Source organism: Cricetulus griseus, chromosome 8, assembly GCF_003668045.3.
Source record: "Cricetulus griseus strain 17A/GY chromosome 8, alternate assembly CriGri-PICRH-1.0, whole genome shotgun sequence".
In the NCBI taxonomy this organism is placed as follows: domain Eukaryota; kingdom Metazoa; phylum Chordata; class Mammalia; order Rodentia; family Cricetidae; genus Cricetulus; species Cricetulus griseus.
In genome coordinates this window covers 97093776-97116683 of record NC_048601.1, presented here as the reverse complement: position 1 = coordinate 97116683, position 22908 = coordinate 97093776, and the positions used below count along the sequence as shown (strand labels likewise).

General features: G+C 37.5%; 1 protein-coding gene across 1 annotated transcript in view; it reads right to left on the bottom strand.

Moving 5' to 3' along the window:
* Kmt2c (lysine methyltransferase 2C) overlaps window positions 1-22908 on the bottom strand; it is a 193961-nt gene that overhangs the window by 125881 nt on the left and 45172 nt on the right. Inside the window, 4 exon segments of the mRNA XM_027428523.1 lie at window positions 4125-4234; window positions 5278-5426; window positions 8690-8887; window positions 12522-12660. Coding sequence (XP_027284324.1) covers window positions 4125-4234; window positions 5278-5426; window positions 8690-8887; window positions 12522-12660 — 596 coding nt within the window.

The following is a 22908-nucleotide window of genomic DNA, read 5'->3' as shown; positions in this document are numbered from 1 at the left end:
AGAGAGAGGGAGAGAGGGAGAGGGAGAGGGAGAGAGGGAGAGGGAGAGAGAGGGAGAGAGAGAGAGAGAGAGAGACTTCAAATAAGTAGCCCTCTAACAGTTATACCATTTACCACACCTACTGTGGCAGTTTGAATGAGAATAGTCCCCATAGGCTCATCCTTTTGAACGTGGTTCCCAGTTAGGTTTCAAAAGACCACATCAGGCCCAGTTTCACTCTCTCTTTCTACCTTTGTATCAGGATGTAAGCTCTCAGCTACTGCCCAGCACCATGCCTTGCTCCCTGCCATGATGGTCATGGACTCACCCTCTAAAATTGTAAGCAAGACCTCAAATAAATTTTATAAGTTGTTTTGGCCATGGTATCTCTGTACATCAATAGAACAGTAACTAATACATCCATAAAAGTGTTAAATCTGATTACGTAGGAAAACTTATTCGGTAGAAAAAATTTATCATCCTTTTGTATGATAAAATCATCCATCTTAGACAAAAATCAAATGTCACCAAATAACCATGTTTGAATTACAAATCTCAAAGAATATAACAACAAAATTAATGGGTTATAAAAATAAGCATGATTTAAACTATAATAATGACACTTCATCAAAGTTCATAATTTAAGGGCGGCAAATATTAAACCCAGCAAGGCAGGGTTTAATCAACATTATTATTGGAACAGTTGGGCAAAACACTACATCCAGCGTTTCCTGTGTTTGTGTTAATGTGAGGGTATACAAGCTATGAAACACATGCAGAAATCAGTGGACAACTTTGTAGAATCAGTTCTCTCCTTCCACATTACGTGGGTTCTGAGGGTCAAACTTGGGTTGCTAGAGTTGAGGAGCAAGTTCCTTTACTTGCTGAGGTACTTTGCCAGTTCAAAAAAGAGAACTAACAATGGGCCTTCTTCTGACTCCCAGAATTCAATCTGCATCAAAAGCTACTTCTATCTACCAGCCACTATCAGCAACCAGTAATTAGTCCCTATAGCACCAAGTATTTGCTGAGGCTTTATGTATGTCCCATGCAGTAGAGGTTCTAAGAGAGTCTTTCAGCTTCAGGGCCAGTCAGTACAAGAACTGTAAACTACAGTGCCACTTGTGCTTTGGCTGAGAGACTAGACTAGGTTTCCTTTCTGGGTCACTGCCTTGGTGTCCCTTGGGACATAGATAAGAACCCACTTGGATTTGGCAGCATGACAAACATGGTAGCCTGGAATCACACACACTCATACCATAGGAATTCCACTAATTGACTCCAGGTCCAGAACCAGAACTACCAGTAATCTCAAGCAACACCTAAGCCTATGATCTATTCCAAACTGCACCTGAGTCCCACCAACATATTCTAACTCCAGGACAACAGCAACAAGCACCATATATCCAAATATGACTTGGAAGGACATTGCAGCAACCCACAGTAGAACAAAAATTATTGTGAGCAAAATCCTCTACACTTTATTCATTCAGAACCATGACAATTATGGCGACACAGATCCAAGTATCTCTTGAGCTTGGGCTGAGGGACAGCGATAAATGCATAAACATGCCAATGCCACCACAGGACTTAAGGATGACCTCTTGTGCCAGCCCATACCTACTGAAAATTCTTACAATTACCTTTATGAACACTGCAGTCTAGACTACTGAGGCACTAACGTTGATTGCATACATAAGAATAAAAGGGGGTTAACACTTTTGAACTCATCTACAACCAAAGAACCTACTCAACTAGCACACTAGATCTCATCTAAACAAAATAAAAAGTATTTTCCTGTAAAATCTGTGCTTCAAAATGGGAGCAACAACTATTACAACAAATGGGAGATGTGCAGACATCAAGGAAGGATCACAAGAAACAGACAAAGAGTACTCTAGCAAAGCAAATGGAAAAGAAAAGGACATGCAAGAAATGTGATACTTCCAAAAAAAAAAAAAATTCTCCAGCAACGGATGCCCACAGGGATGAAATTTATGAAATGCCTGAAGAAGGACTCAAAACAATCATGATAAGATGCAAGGGGGAAAAAAGATACAAAATAGAGCAGAATGAGAAAGGAAACTCACAACACTACTGGAAAACTAAGCAAGAAGGAACAAAAAAATGCTGAAATTGAGAACTTTCACCACTGAAACAAAAAATACAACCAGAGAATAACCACAAAAGAATAAACCACTGAAAAGAAAGAATGGCTGAAATTCTGAACAAGTATGTTGAGGAAAGGACAAAGGGAAAGGACAGAAATGAAAGATGAGTCAGGCAGGGAATAAACAAAGACTATAGGACTATAGGACTCATACTGATTGAACCAATATCTATATTATAGAAATTCCAACAGAAGAAAATGAAGGCTGTATTCCATTGGACACTTCAGAGAACAAGATAAACAGCAATAAGACCTTGAACACTACTATATTTGAATGAGTGTATCTAGCAGAGAGGCAAGAGTTTGGCATTGCTGGCAATGGCTCCCCTATGACATTACCACACCACCAAAGTATTCTGTAAGCTTTTTATCCTGTTTAGCCAAAACTACTCAGCATTAACACCTAGATATAACATCAGAAGGAATCTAGGTCTCCGAAGACTATGAACCCTCTTATCCCACCCCCAGGGGAACAGGGCATAACTTTGAACTCAGAATACCACTCAAAATGTTAATCAATAACCATTTAAAGAACATAAATGGTATACTTTCTTTCCAAATAAGATAGGCTAAAGCAAGGAATCTTTTTACTGCAAACAAACTTATGCATAACTATACATTATCATTATAAACATTATGAGGGCTGGGGGGGGGGGGTTTGTTCAGTGGGTTTAGGTGCTTGTTGTCAAGCCTTATGACCTCAGTTCTATCTCTGAGAAACATGGAAGGAAAGAACTAATTCCTACTAGTTTTCCTCTAACCACTGATTCATGCACACACTATATAAATGAGTAAATGTAATAAAACAAAAATACTGCTATGTTTTTTTTGTTTTGTTGGAATGTTAAAAGATACTAGGGGTGGAAGGCAGGGCCTTTCATATACTAGGTAAGCATTTTGCTATTGAACTATAATCCCAGTACCCTTTTCACTAAGTTGATTACTTGATCACTCTGAAACCAAATTGCACTTGAATTTACAGTCTTCCTACCTGAGCCTCCTGAGTAAATGTTACTCCAAGTCTGTCTCACCAGACCATTCTTAAATGAACAATTCTTTTAATAATTTGAGTAAAGTAACTGATACAATAAGTCTTTTCCTCAACTATACTTCTGAAAACCTTACTTATTAAAGCACACACACTTTCCAAAATTTCTGGCTTTCAAGCTGTTTTCAAAGAGCTATGTCACAAATGGAATGAAATAGTATATTTCATCAACATTTAATATTAAAAATGCTAAACATAGTTCTTTCATACATGCCTGGGTCTTATTTTAAATTTTTATCAAATATTAAGTTCCAGGATAACCAGAGCTGTCTCAAAAGACCTGTGGGTGGATGATAGATTAGATAGATTGATAGACAGATAGATGATAGATAGATAGATAGATAGATAGATAGATAGATAGATAGATAGATAGATAGATACACACACACACACACACACACACACACACGTCACTGCATGAAGGTAGCATAGAAGCACACACCTTGGAGGCACAGGAAGGGGAACTCTTGAGTTCAAGACTGTCTTAGTCATAGTGAGTTCCAGCCAGGGCTACCTAGAGAGAGACAGCTGCATGGACGCATAAATGTAACTTGTAATTCCCATTTCTAAAATGGATCATTTTTTATTTAAAAGTAAAGCTTTATGTTAACTGAAAAATAATCTTAGACAAACTATCCTTGGTATAGTTATCAATTTCGTGTTTTGGGGGTTATGCATTACAGTACACATTTAAAAAATAACTCTTCCAAAGGAAATGTTATGATTGGATAAATGTGAGAGGATTGAGGCACAGTGTTCAGGATGTATGAAGCCCTAGAGTCTATCCACAGCACCACACAGATACTGAAGAAGAAAAGGCACAGGATGAAGATATTCAAGATCATTCTCCTTTACATATTAAGTTCTCAAAAACAAACCAAACAAAAAAAAAAAATTGTGGTTTAAAGATCTGTTTCTTCCACTCACTTCTGTGCTCCCTGAGACAACAGCTTTGTCCACATTCACTGACAATGGTTCTCCCATTTGGCATATTCCCAGTGACCACTCCACACATCGATGATGAGCCCAGCAAGTGCCTAAAATAGAAAAAAAGGAACAAATTAATAAACACTGAAGATACTGCTACAACTTGGGTGTGGTAACACGCGGCTGAAATCTTAGTACTCTGGAGACTGATGTAGGAGGCTCCATTCAAGGCCAGTGGTGCTATATAGTTGTGTGAGTTCCAGACTAATGAGGACTATAGGATAAGAATTATCTCAAAATAAATAAATAAATGTATAAAAAATACAATGTATCTTTATGTGATTCTATTAAAGTAGCCTTTCTCAAATTGGCCCAGACTGCAACTTGGAAGTCAGAGTACCTATCTGAGAATCTTTCAGTAATGCAAAATTACAGGGCATAACTGAGACCCACTAAATCTTCCAGGTGATTCTGATGTCAGGAATTATTGAATTAGAAATAAAATTCACTTAGTCATTTTATTTAAACACTGTTCTATTTAATATATTTATATAGAATGTAAAGAATTATTTAATATCAAGTTGATGACAAGGGGGTGTGGAAAATTCATTGCATCTACACTTCTATTCCTCTCCATTCATGCTTAAATTATGCATTGCACAACATTTGGCTTACCATCAGCCATCAGCTGAACTGCTACACGTGATTGACTTAAATTCCTAACAGTACCATATTCCATGAATGACCATACTATTACAGTAAGTAAACCACTTGAGGCAAAGACTTGCACTTTCTTCCACCAGCAAAAGGTCTAACTAACCTAGGGCTGGAGAGATGGCTCAGAGGTTAAGAGCACTGACTCTCTACCAGGGGTCCTGAGTTCAATTCCCAGCAACCCCATGATGACTCACAACCATCGGTTATGAGATCTGGTGCCCTCTTCTAATGTGCAGATATACATGTAAGCAGAATGCTGTATACGTAATAAATAAATAAATAAATAAATAAATAAATAAATAAATAAATAAAGTCTAACCTAAAATGTCTCCTAAGTTTTCACATGGCTCTTTCAAGAATTTACTATGGAATAAGCACCAAATGCTTCTAGAAACAAGGGGAAGGAGCTACTGCAAAGAGCCCCAACCCCCATTACCTGTGGAATCAAATAAGGCTTGGACATCAATGGCATCTGGAAGGCCAACCAGACTGAGTTCATCCCATAATTTGCCAGCCTGATCCTCAGAAGATGTCTGGGTGCTTACACTTACACAAGGAACTGCCTTCTGCTGGGTAGATCGTTCTCTGAAAAGTAAGATTAAAAAAAAATATCACTTCATTTTATAACTGTCAAATCAGCTTTAATTATCAGTTTACAGTGACAAAATATCAAGAATTCACCTGTTGTTATTATTCAAAATATTAAAGTGGGTGTTACTCTATTTCTTGTACTCAACAGTGAAGAAAATCTCTCCGAATCATAGGATATTTGACAATTACAGTTAAAAAATTCACTTTTTATCCAATCCTTAATATAAGTTTTAGAAATAACACATTCTATACAGAACCATGTTTTTTAAAAACAGAATGCAAGCCAGGCGTTGGTGGTGCACGCCTTTAATCCCAGGACTCGGGAGGCAGAGGCAGGCGGATCTCTGTGAGTTCGAGGCCAGCCTGGTCTCCAGAGCAAGTGCCAGGATAGGCTCCAAAGCTACACAGAGAAACCCTGTCTCAAAAAACCAAAAAAAAAAAAAAAAAAAAAAAAAAAAAAAAAAAAAGAGGGGGGTGTTTCTGGCGAGATGGCTCAGTGGGTAAGGGCAGCTGCCATTAGGCCTGATGATAAGAATCGTGATAAGAACCCTGTCTGGAAAAAAAAAAAAAAAAAATAGAATGCACTTTTTTTGTTCTTTTTTTTTTTTCAGCCTTACACATAAAACATTTAACAAGCATTATCTCAACACAAAGCTGGAAGATAACTTTATGTGCAAACAGACTCTTTCCTAGGGAAAATGAAAGCCTACAAGTGTGTGTGTGGGGGGGGGGGGGTTGGACACGTGAGCTTTAGCTTTCTGATGGTCCCTATGATATCAACAGCGGGTCTGTTGCATGATGCTGAAGTAATCTCAAGACCATACCTCACAAATTAAAAGGAAAATAGACACTAAAGGCATGGGGAATAAGAAAGACAGGGTAAGAGACAAAAGTAGGGTGTTGACTTAAGTGTTTTATCATATGGAAGACTCAGGGCCTGGCACGGCTTAACACTTTAGCTATTACAAGTGCTCCTAACCACTGAGCCATCTCTCAAGCCTCCTATTTTAACTTTTTTGGTTTTTTTTTTTTTTTTTTTTTTTTTTTTTTTTTTTTTCTGGTTTTTCGAAACAGGGTTTCTCTGTGTAGCTTTGGAGCCTATCCTGGCACTCACTATGGAGACCAGGCTGGGATTAAAGGCATGCGCTGGGATTAAAGTATAAAAAAAACTCAAAATTAGCCAGGAGGTCATGGTGCACACCTTTAATCCAGGTACTCAGGAGGCAGAGACAGGCCAATCTCTGTTAGTTCGAAGCCAGCATGGGCTACAGAGCATATTCCAAGACAAGCTCCACAGCTACAGAGAAACTCTGTCTCAAAAAAAAAAGTTGTTGAGGCTGGAGAGATGACTCAGCAGTTAAGAGCACTGGCTGTTCTTCCAAAAGTCCTGAGTTTGGTTCCCAGCAACCACCTGGTGGCTCACAAACTTCTGTAATGAGATATGGTGCCCTCTTCTGATCTACTGGCGTACATGCTGACAGAACACTGTATACATAAGCAATAAATCTTTTTTAAAAATCAAAATTAATTAGCTATGGTACTACATCATTAGTAACATACATTTTTTAAATATTTAAAATCATTACTAAGCTAAATTAAACCATCTTATCCTCGCAAGATTGCCAAAATTCTCAGTATACACTAATGAACTTTTTAGCATTACTTAATAAACTTAGTAAGTGCTAATTATACACAACTTTCATTAAGCTACATCTATAATCTCATAAATTTTCCATTTAAATTAATGGGGAAAAATCACTTATAAAATAAGTAAATGATGCATAATCCTATTTCCCACAAAAAGATATAATTGCCATTATTCAAGACAGAAAACAGAAACAAGATATAGCCTGAACTACTCCATTGTATTTGCTAACCACTTATAGAGATTATAAGCTTACTGTACTTTGTAATATCTTATTAACATGTGAGACTTCAGTTGACAACAAAATTAAGGCTCTTATATGTGATCTAGCTTGAAAATAGAAAAATTGTAACTAAAAATGCAATGTTTCTTTCTTTGTTCCACCTTAAAAATTTTATGGAAATGAATCTTTGTTACTGTTTGTCTTTCTACTTTGAGTCTTTAAGTACTGGCACTTAACACTTAAATTTCCATAAAGGCTAGAGAGACTCTTAGAAAATTATATTGTTAAAGTACAGAGTTGGTTAGCATTCCAGGCTAAATTAATTTTTTAAATATTTGTTGTGTACCTGAGTGTATGTATGCAGACAAGTGTATGAGAACCTGTACAAGTCAACAGAGGGCACTGGGTCCCCTTGAATTGAAGTTGTGAGCTGCCAAGTGGGTGCTATGTAAGTCAATGGTAAGAGCTCTTAACCACTCAGACAGAACCTAAATTAATTTTTAAAGGTAGGTAGGTGTATGTGTGTGCGTGCATGCATGCGTGTGCATGTGTGGTGTTGTCCCTGAAAGCTAGAAGAAGGAGTAGTATACCCTAGAGTTCCTTACTGGTGGCAATGAACCATTTACTAAATACAGAGAACCAAACTCTGGTCCTCTGCAAGAGCAGCAAGTCCTCTTAACTGTTGAGACACCTCTCCAGCCTCTCAAGCTAAATTGATTTTTCCCATCAATTACAGAAACTTCTATTCCCTTAACTATCAAGTCCACATATTAAAATGACCTTAAAACACAACTGAAAAAAATGTAAAAGCACATTCCACAGGAGTTTTAGGAAACTATAATGTGTTTATGTGTCTATGAATAAAGACATACATATGGCTATGCAAACATTTTAATTTTTTTAAAAATAGTATCTTCTATGACAGGTACAGAAAAGGAAGGCAAAGATGGAGGTGTCAGAAATATAACAAGAGGTTATAAGTCAACTAGATATTCTCCAAAACATGTGCGTTCATAGACTGAGAGTGGAAAAGATGAATGGAATGACAACAGTGATGTGAATAGTGCCAAACTTCTGGTTGAGGGGCAGAGCTGCACTCCTGCAAACATAAACTAGTATGAGAGAGGGGAAGAACTACTCTGGAATATTATCTTTCTTCCATGTGGTTAACTTTTATTACCCCAGGAACTTTGATAACATGTAAAGCAAAGAAATTGGGGGGGGGAGACTATTTTCTGGGTGTTAGTGGTAAATCAGAAAGTACTGCGTGAATGTGCAGTACAAAAACTGTTCAACAGTAACAACATCAACTGTCCATTCATAAGATCCAAAGTAAGAAAGACAGAGGTCATTTTTCCCTATCAAAAATTTAAATTAAAAATTGCTTACTTTCGTTTTCCTCTTTGCTTTTGTGGAGCTGAATATTGTATTTTCTCACATGTCACACTGCTGTTGTCATGGATGTCCTTGTTACAAGGTTGATCTTTCCAAGGTAAGATAAGTCCAGGTGTTACTCTGAATTGTTTCAAATCTCCTTGTCCTAAGGAACTTTTCTCCCCACAATAACAAAAAGCGCAGAGTTGTTCACTGGTTAAAAAAAAAAAAAAAAAAATGAAAAATAGCTTTAAGCAACGACCTTATTTATAAAGTTTTTAACTGTATTTTCAATAATCTATGATGATACCATGAGAACTGAAATAAATAGCAATTTTATATTTGTAATTCCTTTTATAGTATGATTTCTTTCTAGATTGTTTATTCACATGTATTTATCTGTAATGTTTACACAGAATGTCAGAAATGGGCACTGGATCTCCAGGAGTTGGAGTTACAAGCAACTGTAAAACCACCCAACAATGGCATTAGGAACTGAAGCGGAGTCCTCTGAAAGAGCAGCAACACACAACAAGGACATCTGTTCAACCATGTTCATAGCAGCACTGTTTGTAATAGCCAGAACCTGTGGGGCTGCAGAGATGGCTCAGAGGTTAAGAACACTGACTGCTCTTCCAGGGGTCCTGAGTTCAGTTCCCAGCAACCACATGGTGGCTCACAACCATCAGTAATGAGATCTGGTGCCCTCTTCTGGTGTGCAGATATACATGGAAGCAGAATGTTGAATACATAATAAATAAATAAAATCTTTTTTTTAAAAAAAATCAGTGTTTCTGCATGCTAATAATGAGCTATTTGAAAACTAGAAAATAATCCCAATCACAACAGTAATAAATAAATAGTTGCATGTAAATTTAAACAAATAATACAAAATTTATATAACAAACATGTAGGAAGAAATCTTAATCATAAAGAACAAACCTAAAAAACAAATATAGTACACATGCCTATAATCCTAGCACTCAGAAAGCTGCAGCTGGACAATTACAAATTCCATGCTGGCATGGGCTACATACTGGATCATGAAGCAAGATGACAAGGGGCAGAACAAAGCTAAAGGCATTACACCCTCCAACTTCAAAGCACATTATAAAGATTATAAAACTATGTATCACCAATGGAACAAGTGAGGAATCTGAGAAATAAATCCACACATTTATTATAGATCTATCTGTGCCAGAAATGGCAATGTACACAATGATGAATTGGGCAGTCTTCAACAATTAGTGTTGGGAAAACCGGAAAGCCATATACAGAGAAATAAAACCTATCTCATACTACATGCAAAATGAAATTCAAAATTGATTAAAGAATTCATTATGAGATATGAAATTTGTAAAAGTACTAATCTATTTTGAAAAAAATTGTTCCACAAAACTGGAAATTAAAAGAAATAAACAATTTTCTGGATAATAAGCAATTTACATGGACCTATAATCCTTAATGAAATAAGAGGCAACCATCAAAACTCTCACAACCAAAAAAAAAAAAAAAAAAAAAAAAAAAAGCACAGGGTTCGATAGTTTCAGTGTAGAATTCTACCAGAAATTCAATGAAGACCTAATACCAATACTCCTCAAAGTGTTCCACGCAATAGAAGCAGGTAGTTGGGAAGACTCTTTCAAAAGGTAACGCATATGACTGACAACACAAAAACTCAAAAGAACGAAGACAAAAACTGGATAGAGCACATTCAGTAACAAAGGGAGATTAACCTGAAGACAAACCACCGGGGCTAGACCTTGCCTTACAGAAAAAAAGAACAGACCTGAAATGCTAAATACAACTAAAATGTCATATTTAAATATATTAGCCGTTAAACTTAGTGGGGAACAGATCCAAAACTAAACTACACTATGGAAAGATAATGAGGAGAAGAAAACAAGTAAAAAGGTAATTAGTATCCTAAAGACAATAGATTCAACCCAGACAGCAGGCCAAATCAAGATGACAAGAAGTTGAATGTGAACTATGAAGAGACAAATCAGAGACTTCTAAACAACAGGGTAAATACTGGCACTACTTGTTGAAATGTAGAAGCCAGAGAAAGCTCCAGAATAGACAGTAATTTGAAACACACTATAGGTGCAGTAACTAATACACTTCTATATGGAAATGTAAACCAGACAAGACAGAAGAGCTTGGATTTTAGGAAACATTCTCACTAGAAATGTATACTTGTGGCTTATCAGGACACAAGCAAGACTGTTACAGGATACTCAACAACCCTCAAAGTATAAGGTTAAGCAGCTTCGCAAGATGCAACAGAAGACAGAAAGAGGAAGGAGGGGGTGTTAAAAGCAACAATTAATAGAACCCAAAAAAAAAAGACATGAAAGCTGAACGACATACTAATCTAATCATAAATAATAAAAAAACCCAACTTTTTATTGGGCCAGGTATGGTGTTTCACACTTAGAAGGGACACAGGCAGAGAACCTTACTACATAGTAAGTTCCAGGCCACCAAGACCCTGTCTTTACAAACAAAAACCAAACAAACAAACAAAAAAAAATTGGTTGTTGTTATATTACATATTTATTTTGTGTGCACAAGGACATGTATAAACATATCACAGTCAGAAGACATTCTACATAAGTCAGTTGCTTCCTTTTGACCAACTCAGGTGCCTTCATCTTCTTCGGTCCCATTTTTTTTTCTTTTAATTTGTTGTTACTATTTCTTTATTTAGTGTGTGTGAAGTGGGGTCTTTTTTTAAAGAATGAAGAGATGGTAAAAACAAGCTTGTTAAGTGTATATGATCCACCTGGCAGTGGTGGTGCATGCCTTTAAACCCAGCACTCAGGAAGTAGACATAGGTAGGCGGATCTCTGTGAGTTCGATACCAGCCTGGTCTACAAGAGCTAGTTCCAGGACAGCCTCCAAAGCCACAGAGAAACCCTGTCTCGAAAAACAAAAAAGAAAACAAACAAAACAAACCAAGGGGGCTGGAGAGATGGCTCAGAGATTAAGAGCACCGACTGCTCTTCCTGAAGTCCTGAGTTCAATTCCCAGCAACCACATGGTGGCTCACAACCATCTGTAATGAGATCTGGTGCCCTCTTCTGGTGTGCAGATATATATGGAAGCAGAATGTTGTATGCATAATAAATAAAATCTTTTAAAACAAACAAACAAACAAACCAAAACAAACAAAAAAATGATCAAAAATTATTTGTGTGTGTGTGTGTGTGTGTGTGTGTTGTTAGCAACTTTTTTTTTTTTAATGTCAGTGTTTTGCCTACATGTTTTGTATATGTATCACATGTATGCCTGGGTATCCACAGAGGTCAGAAGGGGGCAATGAATCCCTAGGAACTGGAGTTACACACAGCTTAAGTCACCATGTTGGTGATAAAGATGTCTGAAAAAGCTGTCTCTTGGCCTCTCAGAACTTAATTCTTGTTAGGTGCTCTTAGCTATTTATTCAGTTAAGAATAACATATAGCCAGGCGGTGGCGGCGCATGTCTTTAATCCAGCACTTGGGCAGTACAGGAAGGCAGATCTCTGAGTTCAATGCCAGCCTGGTCTACAAAGTGAGTTCCAGGACAGCCAAATCTACATAAAGAAATCCTGTCTTGAAAAACTTTAAAAACGTATCTGGATTAGCTACAGAACCATCTAGTGCACTCCCTGCTCTCCAATCACAAAGTTCATAGCACAGCCAGCTTCTACGACAACTACACACAGGGCTGTCAAATTTAAAGCTACCAAAATAATAAAACCCCATCCAGGTGCTAAGCACTGTCTCACTCCATTTTCGCTACAGTCATCACTCTTTTCCCCTGTCAACTGTCTCTAACCCAGTTCTCTTCATTGTCTAACCTGATCTTGGCTTCTACACCAACAGAGACCAGGGAGTTTGCAGATTCCTCAGACACAGGCCGCTGAACAGCTGAGACTGGCTGTTTGCTGCTGTCCACTTCTGCTTCAGCATCCTCTTCCACGGGTTGTTCTTTGATTTCTGCTTAACAATAAACAAGAAAATATAGAGTCATTTTGTGTTTAATCACTAAGGAATTTAACTATGAAGCAAATACAGTAATGAAAAAAGAATAAATGATAATACCTCACAAATAGGAAAAGTTCGTATAGTTAGTGTCAGTTTGCTACTGAATAGTAATCACCAGCATAATGTAAACCATGGTTCACTGTACCTGACACCCACAGTACAATTGACTTAGGGAAGTTTCACAAAAGAAATAACTGTTTGAAATATTTTCAGGATTGTAACAGTTGATCTGTAAAATAAATGTGTTTCAGTGTAGTTCAAGTTTATTCATGTTTTATAAATTGAGAATACTAATCTGAAACAATCATCCTAGCCACTTGCCATTCTAAACGATAAATATTTAAAGAGACTGCTCTTTGATTCTGCAGGACTGTAACTACAGAAACCTTATATGTAGTTTTCAGGAAGCAGCCTAATCACTGTGAGGCTTTTATCTGATATTTTTTAAATACACATCAGTGTTTTTGCCTTGCATGTATGAATGTGTACCATATGCATGCAATACCCTTAGAGGCCATAAGGGTAGATCCCCAGACTGAAGTTATGACCAATTATATGGTTGCTGGAAACGAAACCCAGGTATTCTGTAAGAGCAAAAAGTGGTCTTAACTACTGAGCCATCTCTCCATCTCCTGTGAGGTTTTACCTGGGGGGGGGGGGTGTGCACTCTTCTTCTTTAAATAAAAAGATGTCCATTGTCTTTCATACTACATTACTCCTCTACCAATGCTCCACACAATTCTACACTCTTAGATAAATCTTTGCTTTCTAATTGTAAATTTATTTAGACCTTTCTACACAGTATCTGAACAAACAAACAAACATGAGGACTATATCTCCAGCACCAATTTAACCATCTGCTGGTTATTTAAATATTATATAAAGGGCATTTCTCTTTTATTCACCTGTCAAACTATACTTCACCATATGCTTCATGTAACTGTTCATCAAGATCAAATGATTGAGTCAAACAAGGAGTCACATGATGGTAAAACATAACTCTAGAGGCTAAGACAAGAGGACAGTGGTTTCTAAGTTACCCTATGATACATAGTGAATTCCAAGACAGCCTGAAGTATAAACTTAAGACAAAGAGGGAGGGAGAGAAAAAGGGAGGGGGGAGGGAGGGAGAGAAGGAGGGAGGAAAGAAAAGACAGAAAGAGCCATATATGAATAAAATATCTAATAGTCTACTTTCTCTTTAGTTGATTGGTTTCTACTCCCAAATGAAAATACAGCCCTCTGCCTGAATAACTCCTCTAAGGCTATATGTACAGCACCAGCTTCTCACACACACCCCAGGTCACACCTTACCGCACACTAGGCATGAGTGTGTTAGCAGCGTGAACAATAAACTTCACTTGGAACTTCATCTTTCACATCTCACACCAGGATTTCAATTTTATTTCCCTATTTTCATGATGAGTATCACCTAAAGTCAACATGAACTTTAGGGAAGCATTGGGGGGAGAATACTGAATAATTCTGAAACCTATTACCTATAAAATGTACAAATAATTATAAATTCTACCTAATAAAATGGTGTCATGAAGCTACAACAGACAGGGTTTTCATAGTTAAAACAGCATTGTGCCTTTTAATAATGGAAATAGGGGAAAATTTGGCCATTGTTTTTATGAGGTTTAGCAATCAAGGAATCCTATGTACCCTACAGAAAATTTTCACATATAACACCCAGCATCAAATCAAAAAAGTGTATATTTACATCAACTATAGAGACTAAAAATGAAACAATTTACAATGAAATTATAAATTTCTATGTAAGAAATGAACCCACAAATAAAGAAACTACATGCACCCACCAAATAAGTATATAAGCCTCAAAGTATATAAACAACTTGAAAGATGTACAAGATAAAACAAGAAGTACTAGGGGTGGGGGGAACCTCACCAATGTGCAAACTGAAATAGTGAATCAACCAGAGAGAAATCTTGTCCCCAACAAAGCACAGCAGTAACTTAGCAAGTCACAAGATTGAAGTCACTGTGCCATTTCTCATATAAAGCAAATGATGTGCTCTTGGCAAAATTATATTTCTTTTTCCTAAGGACTAAAACAGCAAACAAATGCCACAAAGCTGACAATGAGATCAACACTCCAAGGGATGGCACAGGAAAAAGGAATAGAAGAAATCTGGGTTCATAAGCAACCACATACCCAGTAATGAAGTCTCATCAAACACAACCTTTCATGATCAAAATACTATATGGGTTTTTGGGTGAGATCTTGGGAAATAAAGGCTTTGATATACAAGCCTACTAAACTGAGTTCAATCCTAGAGAAAATTTAGTTTTAGATAATCAACTGCTGTGTTTTTGAAGTTTCTATTACAGGTGTTCAATTCACACAATCAAGTTAACACAGACATTAGTATCAGGAATAGGGAACTGGCATAACAAAAAAATAAAAATCAATAGCTTGTTTATTAAACCATGAGACACTAACAATGGGACTTTAAAATGGAAGTAGTTGTATCAATCTCTGATATGACCAGAATCTGAAGTAGTAACTTAGAAAGCAAACAGTAACCACAGAGCCTACAGTTTTAGGGAGAAACCAGGAAGTAGGTTATACTTTATGATGCCTGCTTTCTTCAGCTTTCCCAATCAAAGAGAGATAGGAATCTCATTTGGCTAGCAATGCCTGTGTAAAATACAATGATATCTATATAAGGGCTTTAAGGAAGCACTTCATTTCTACTCAGTGAGGCACCAAAAATCTGTGGGATGTACTTAGTGTACTGTTCTTCATAGTAAGTGACAAGACTGAGAGGAAGTGTGTGCACCTAAAGGAGACATGGAACTATGCTTCAGAAGCTGTAAACATGGATGTCGTGTACCTCTATGGATAGATGTACTTATCTTTAAGAAATGGAATCAGGAGATCTACTGAGAGCATGATAAATATGGTTTATAACAATATGATATATTTTAAAAGTTGTGAGATAGTATACTTCAAGTGTTCTCAAAACAAAAATGATGAATATGTGTGCTATAACATGTTAATTGGTTTAATTTAGCCATGCCATTGTGAACATATTATGTATCATAATTGTGCATGTCTTTATTTATGAGCTAAATAAATGAATGGGAAAAAAAAGAAAAAGAAAAAGAAATGGAATCAGAACCAATTCTAATCAACAATGACAGAAGTATGCTAGCTCTGAGTGTTCTTTCCCAGTCCAGATCCTAACCTGGACTTGCTGAAGTAACAGAAGCACTGGTAAAAGTGGGTTTTATTTCTGGTCTAGACTTTTCTGGTTTAACTTTATAGACTTTAATCAGTAAAATGGAATAATATAACTGCTTCCCAGAAAGCAAAAGTTCCCAAACAAAATGTAATAATAGGTACCCCTAAATTTACTCATTTATTTTACATTCTTCATATGGTAGACTAAATTAGATTTTACTATCTGTCCCACTCAATCAAGGCAGGTAAATTATACCTTCTAAGGCCTGCCTTCTTTTCCTAGACCTAATCTTCAAAACTTGTCATAGTTTTTTTAGCGAAAAATGAAACATACTGATGTAGTTGAGATGATATCAACTAAAGATCAAACCTGTAATCTCATGCAGATTACATCTGGATGAAAGACTGTGAAGCCCAGTGATAACTGATAATATATTCCAGTCAGTATTTCTTTATCTATGGAATACCCAAACACATGTGTGCTTATACACCAGCTGGTGTGGTTTATAAAGGAAAAAATTAGCCAGTTACCCAATAAAATAATACAGGCAATTACTGTTTACTTTTTTTGCTTTTCATAGAGTTTTACTTGTTCAAGTTACATGCAGCCCAATTTGTGGAAGACAGAACTGACAATTTTAATACCTGAAACTGGGGGAAGAGAAGCAGAGAGCATGGAAGATGGCTCAGTCAGTAAAGTCCTGCTATGCAAAGAATTAAAACTTGGAAGTCAGATCTCCAGAATCTACATAAAAGGCTGGGTGTGTATAATCCAGTTATTTGGGAAGCAGAAATAGGAAGATCCCTGGAGCTCAAAACCAACTGGTAGTCTCATGATTCAAACTGGCCCTGCCTCAAAAAGTCAACGTGTGGGGGGGGGGCGCACATGCAGGGGGGGCGCACATGCAGATGTAATGATGCATATCTTTAAGCCAGTTTGGTTTATACAGTGAGTTCTAGGACAAAACTACATAGTGAGAGGCCCTGTCCCAAAAATAAAAAGTTGGGGGCTAAGTGGTGGTACACACCTCTAACTGAAGCACTCAGGAGGCAAAGGCAGATGGATCTCTGAGTTCAAGCTCAGCTTCGTCTGCATCAGGAATTCCAAGAAAGCCAGGGTTACACAGTGAAAGCAAACTAACCAGCAAAACACACCAATGTAGGGATCAATAGAATAAGACACTGGACATCAACCTCCTGTGTAAACCTCACACAATTGTTACAGCCTATAATCATCTGGAAACATTCTTAATGAGGAATTATCTGGACAAAATTGGGCTGTGGCCATGTAGGTAGGGGGTTATCTTAATTGTTAATTGGCACAGTCAGACCCCTGTATTTTAGGTAGTACCATTCCCCATTGAGAAGAAAAATAACTGAGGTGTTAGAGAGATGGTTCAGTGGTTAAGAGTGCTTACTGTACCAATACATGACAACTCACAACCACCTGGAACTCAAGTTCCAGTGATCAACATCGTCTTCTGACTTCTTTGGGCACCAGGCATGTATGTGGTACACAGACATGCATGCAGACAAAACAACATAAACATAAAATTAAAATAAATGAATCTTTATGTATAATCTAAATCATTAAGGAAAAATTTTTTTCATAAGAAGAAAGCTAATGAAAACAAACAACCAAGGGTGTAGTCTCTCTTTGTTTTTGGCTGTGGATATGATGTGACCAACTGCTTGAGTTCCAGTGAAACAAAAGACTGTAACTTGGAATTGCATGTCAAATAAGGCCTCTTCTTCCCTAAGTTGCTCTTTGTCAGGGTATTTTAATCACACCAACAGAAATGAACCTGGACATCTTCCAACTCCAAACCTGACCTAAATAAACAACCAGTTTCACTTGGTCACAAATGATCTATAGTCACAAATTTGGACTTGGGGGGAGGGGGTAACTTGCTTTATCACCAAGTGGTTAATTCTCTAGCCACTAGGTGGCGCATGTGCCATGTAACTAGACTACTGGAAGAGCCTAATCCCTGGTAAGGAAGCTTCTAAAAGTATCTGAACTTCATTAAACATTATAGGGCCTGCATCTGGAAGATATAAAGAAAAATTACATCTACCTTTATGTAATTATACATCCCCTTCTTTCAATTCTTTTTAACACCACAACAAATCATAGTAAAGAGTTAGTTTTAAGACAAGAGGAAGTTTAATCAATAGTGGCTTTAAATCTAATCATCCAGAATAGACATATTCAACTCAAACACGGGCTCCCAATGTGACCACACCACGTTACTGAAATTGGTTTGCACCCAAATTCCAAAATAGATAATTCCTCCTAGTATAAAATGATCCTGCAAAGAGCACTTAGTCCATGCATAAGCATGGAGTTGTAATTAACTATGGAATACAGTTGTCATTCTAGATACCCACAATACGATCTATGCATTGTCTTGCAGATCTCACCTACAGGTTATCCTCCTCATGTATACTAAATAGAAACTCTACCACTAAATTGTTTAAAACAATTTAGGATATAAAGATAGAAAGACCACACATTCATTGTATCCTGCCTGTGTACTAGGAAGTTAGTATTGCATTGCTTTAGACCAACAATTTATAAAAAAATTCTGGACAACTACTACATACAATGCACTGTATTTAAATGGAGTCAATACAAAATAGGATCAGGATACCAAGTCTTCATAGATTTCTTTCAGAAACAGAAAATCGTAGCAGAAACAATAACTGACAAAGCACATTTGAGCTGGGAATGTAGCTTGGTTAGTATAGTATTTGCCTAGCAAATAAAGCCTTGTATGTAATCCTTGGCACATACTAAACCAGCCAAGCCTGTAATCCCAGCACTCTAGAGGGAGTATGAGTTTGAGCCTACCCTGAACTACTTGAGGCCCTGTCTAAAAGAGAGGTGGGGGTGGGGACACATGACTGGTGAGACTGCTCAGAGGTAAAAAGTATATACTACTCTTGCAGAGGACCTGAATTTTGTTGTCATCAACCATGTCTGGTGACTTAGAATCACCTGTAAAATCTGGGGATCCAATGCCTCTGACATCTGCTGGCAAATACACTCATGTCCACATACTCAAACACAGATAGCAGAGAAACATAATTAAAATAAATTGGGGCTGGAGAGATGGCTCAGAGGTTAAGAGCAATAGACATTCTTCCAGAGGTCCTAAGTTCAATTTCCACATGGTAGCTCACAGCCATCTGTAATGAGATCAGATGTCTTTTTCTAGTATGCAAGCATACACATAGACAGAAGACTGCATAGCTATTAAATAAATGAGTGGGGGGAGGGGGGAGAGGGGAGGGGAGGGAGGGAGGGAGGGAAGGAAGGAAGGAAGGAAGGAAGGAAGGAAGGAAGGAAGGAAGGAAGGGAAGGGAGGAGGGAGGAAGGGAGGAAGGAAGGAAGGAAGGAAGGAAGGAAGGAAGGAAGGAAGGAAGGAAGGAAGGAAGGAAGAAATCATGATGGGCACAGTGGTAGTACTCTAGAGGTAGAGGAAGGTAATCTCTGTATGTTTGAGGCCAGTAAGGTCTACACATAGTGAGTTCCGGGACAGCCAGGGTATTTACATAATAAGACCCTGTTTAAAAAATAAATAAACAAAATAAGATAGATCTTAAGTATGCACATAGTATGACAGGAGTTAAAGGAGAACATGTGTGGCATAGCTAATAAAATTAGAAGCCCAGCTAAAGCTTTAAGAACAAAAAATTTACTATCAGTTCTCGGAGAAATTCTCCCCCCTCCCTTTTAAAAAAGAGCAGCATCTGATATAGGATACAGTTCGTTCAGCATCATGATCATCCTATAAGCAAGAGTTCAAATGCCCAGTATCCACAGAAAAAGCCAGATGCAGAGGCACATATCTGCACACTTGGAACTAGGAGAAAAATTACAAGCAGATCCCTAGAAATACTAGCCAGTCAACACAGCCAACTAATTGCCTTCAGCTTCGGCTTCATCTTTTTTTTTTTTGGGGGGGGGGTGTTCAAGGCAGAGTCTCTCTGTAGCTTTGGAGGCTGTCCTGGAACTTCCTCTGGAGACCAGGCTGGCCTCGAACTCACAGAGATCCGCCTGCCTATGCTGCCCACCTGGCTCAGCTTCATCATTGATAAAGTTTTTAAAAGTGGAGAACAATTGAAGACACAAAGCACTCTCCTGTGTTTACACATGACATGCACACACACAAACGCCCTTATAAATACAAGCCTCCCCAAATCCTCATAAAAGAATCAAGTCTCAGAACTCAGCTTCAGAGGCTGGGTTTGTTTGTACATTTTCCTCTTCATGCACTCTAACCATAGCTTCATAATCAACATTATTGGGACACCTTACTAAGGAATCATTTTTGTAAATATGAAGATTTAAAATAGTTACTTCATTCTCTAAGTTCTATGAAAGAAGACTGAATTTAAAAAATCTAAATCATTGCCAAAAAAAAAAAAATCTAAATTATTTCCTTGAAAAGCTGAAAAATGCTTGTGGTGGGTGTGGTGGCACATACCCACAAACTCAGGAAGTCAAGGTTAGCTTGGGCTACATATTAAGTATATTAGACTGTTAAATGCCTCCTATAAAATATGCCATAGAGTTCAAGCATGCCCTGTCTACAACACCACACAGAACATTAGTTCAAAGCATTCTACCTTCCAATGTATCTTAAAGATTTATTTAATCAGAGGTCCTAGATTCTGGGTGGGCAAGAAACATTTTTATTTTTAATAGCCTTCAAAAGTTAGAATTAAGAAAAGTATTAAGAAAATGAGCATGGAGAAAGAAAAATAGAAACTGAGATGATTGTTGCCTTCATGATATAATAAGGAAAAAGATAAAACATTCACTTAAAAGAGCTAGCTGGACAAGACAGCACATCACTGAAATCCCACTAATTGGGAGGCTGGGCAGAGAAGATTCTTAAATTCAGGCCAACCTTACTTCTAAAAAAGAAAACACAAAATGTCAAAAACAAGTAGAGGCCAGCATCATATATTACAGCAAGAATCACACTGGGGGGCTGGAAAAGTAGCTGAAGAAGTTAAGAGACTTGGAATTCTTGCATAGGACTGCAGTTCAACAGCACCAACATTGGGTGGCTCACAACCATGAGCATAGCTCCAGCTGCAAGGAAAGATCAGACGCCTCTGGTGTCACATGCATATACCCACACAGAGACACACTTATAATTAAAAATAAAAATTTTAAAAAGAATCACTTTTTGTTCCAGGGCAGAGCTGCTATACAGAGAAAACTTGTCTTGAAAAAAATAAATGAATGGAAAATTAAAATACACACACACATAACAGCAGCAACAGCAGTAGATCTTGTAAAAACCACAAATATTAACGAAAAACTAAGACAGTGACAAAGGATTTTTGCAAAGTAGAAAAACTAACAATTACAGTAATATGCTTTTGATTGTCAATAATGACATTGAATATAAAAACAAATTCCTCTGGGACTACCTAAGTAGTCCTCCCTCCACTCCCAAAAAAAAGTGAAAACGATATCCACAAAAATTTTCTCCACCAGTTAAGAAACAAGCACACTAGAAATGAAATGATCAAAAAACATACCAGATTGCTGGGCGTTGGTGGTGCATACCTTTAATCCCAACACTCGGGATGCAGAGGCAGGCAGATTTCTGTGAGTTCAAGACCAGCCTGGTCTACAAGAGTTAGTTCCAGGACAGCCTCCAAAGCCACAGAGAAACCCTGTTAACTGCTCTTCTAGAGGACCCAGGTTCAATTCTCAGCAAGTACATGGTAGCTCACAACTGTCAATAACTCCATCTCTAGAGGATCCAAAGCACTCTTTCTGGCATCCCTGGGCATCAGATACACACATATGTTTTAATAAAACACCCCTACACAAAAAGTAAACATAAATTTCAAAAAAAAACAAATGAAAAATAAAACTTTTAAAGGGAGGGTAGGGCCTGGAGAGATGCCTTGGGTGGTTAAGTTTCCAGGACCCACAACAGCTGGCTTACAGCCACCTATAGATAAATAACTCTAGCACCAGGAGATCTAACCCACCCTTAACAGAGTTTGCAGGCACCTTTATACTTGTGGCATATATGCACGTACACACACACACACACACACACACACACACACACACACACACACACACACACACACACCCTTACCCTTGAAAAAAATCCAAGGCAAATCATATTATGAACAAAATGAATATTAATCCAGAACTTCTAGAATATCAATTAATCTCAACAGGAAATGGACAGTCTCTAGAATAGACCATGTCCCAAAACAAGCCTCAGAAGACAGAAAAAATTAAAAGTGTAGCATGCTAGCATGCATCTTCTTTGACTACAGTGAAAGAAAGCTTAAACATGAAAGAAACTTCAGAAATTCTAAAAACATGAAAATTCAACAAAATGCTCTTGAATAAAGAGAAATTTAAAATTTACTTGAAAAAAATAAATAAAAACGAGTGGGTTCAGCAAAAGAAGAACTAGAGAAAAGTTTGTAGCAGTCAGTGCCTCCCCATCAACAATAAAAGGAAGAGGGATAAACAAGCTAATGCTGCAACTCTCATTATTAGAAGAAACCAAACCAAAGCCCAAGGCAGAAAGAAAGAAACCCAGACATTAGAGCATAAAACAAAAAGGAAAGCAGGGTAACAGTAGGAATGCTGCCATTGCTGACAGGAATGAAGTTATACAGCTGAAGCAATAAGTATAAGGCTAGACTGCTATACATAGCTGGAATCTATCCCCAAAAAAGATAAATGAGAGCTGGAGAGAGGGCTCAGAGGTTAAGAGCACTGACTGCTCTACCAGAGGTCCTGAGTTCAATTCCCAGCAACCACATGGTGGCTCACAACCATCTGTTATGAGATCTTGTGCCCTCTGCTGGTGTGCAGATATACATGGAAGCAGAATGCTGTATACATAATAAATAAATAAAATCTTTTTAAAAAAAGATAAATGACCTTTTGGGGGGGCACAAATACATTATATCTGTTAGATCACTAGAGA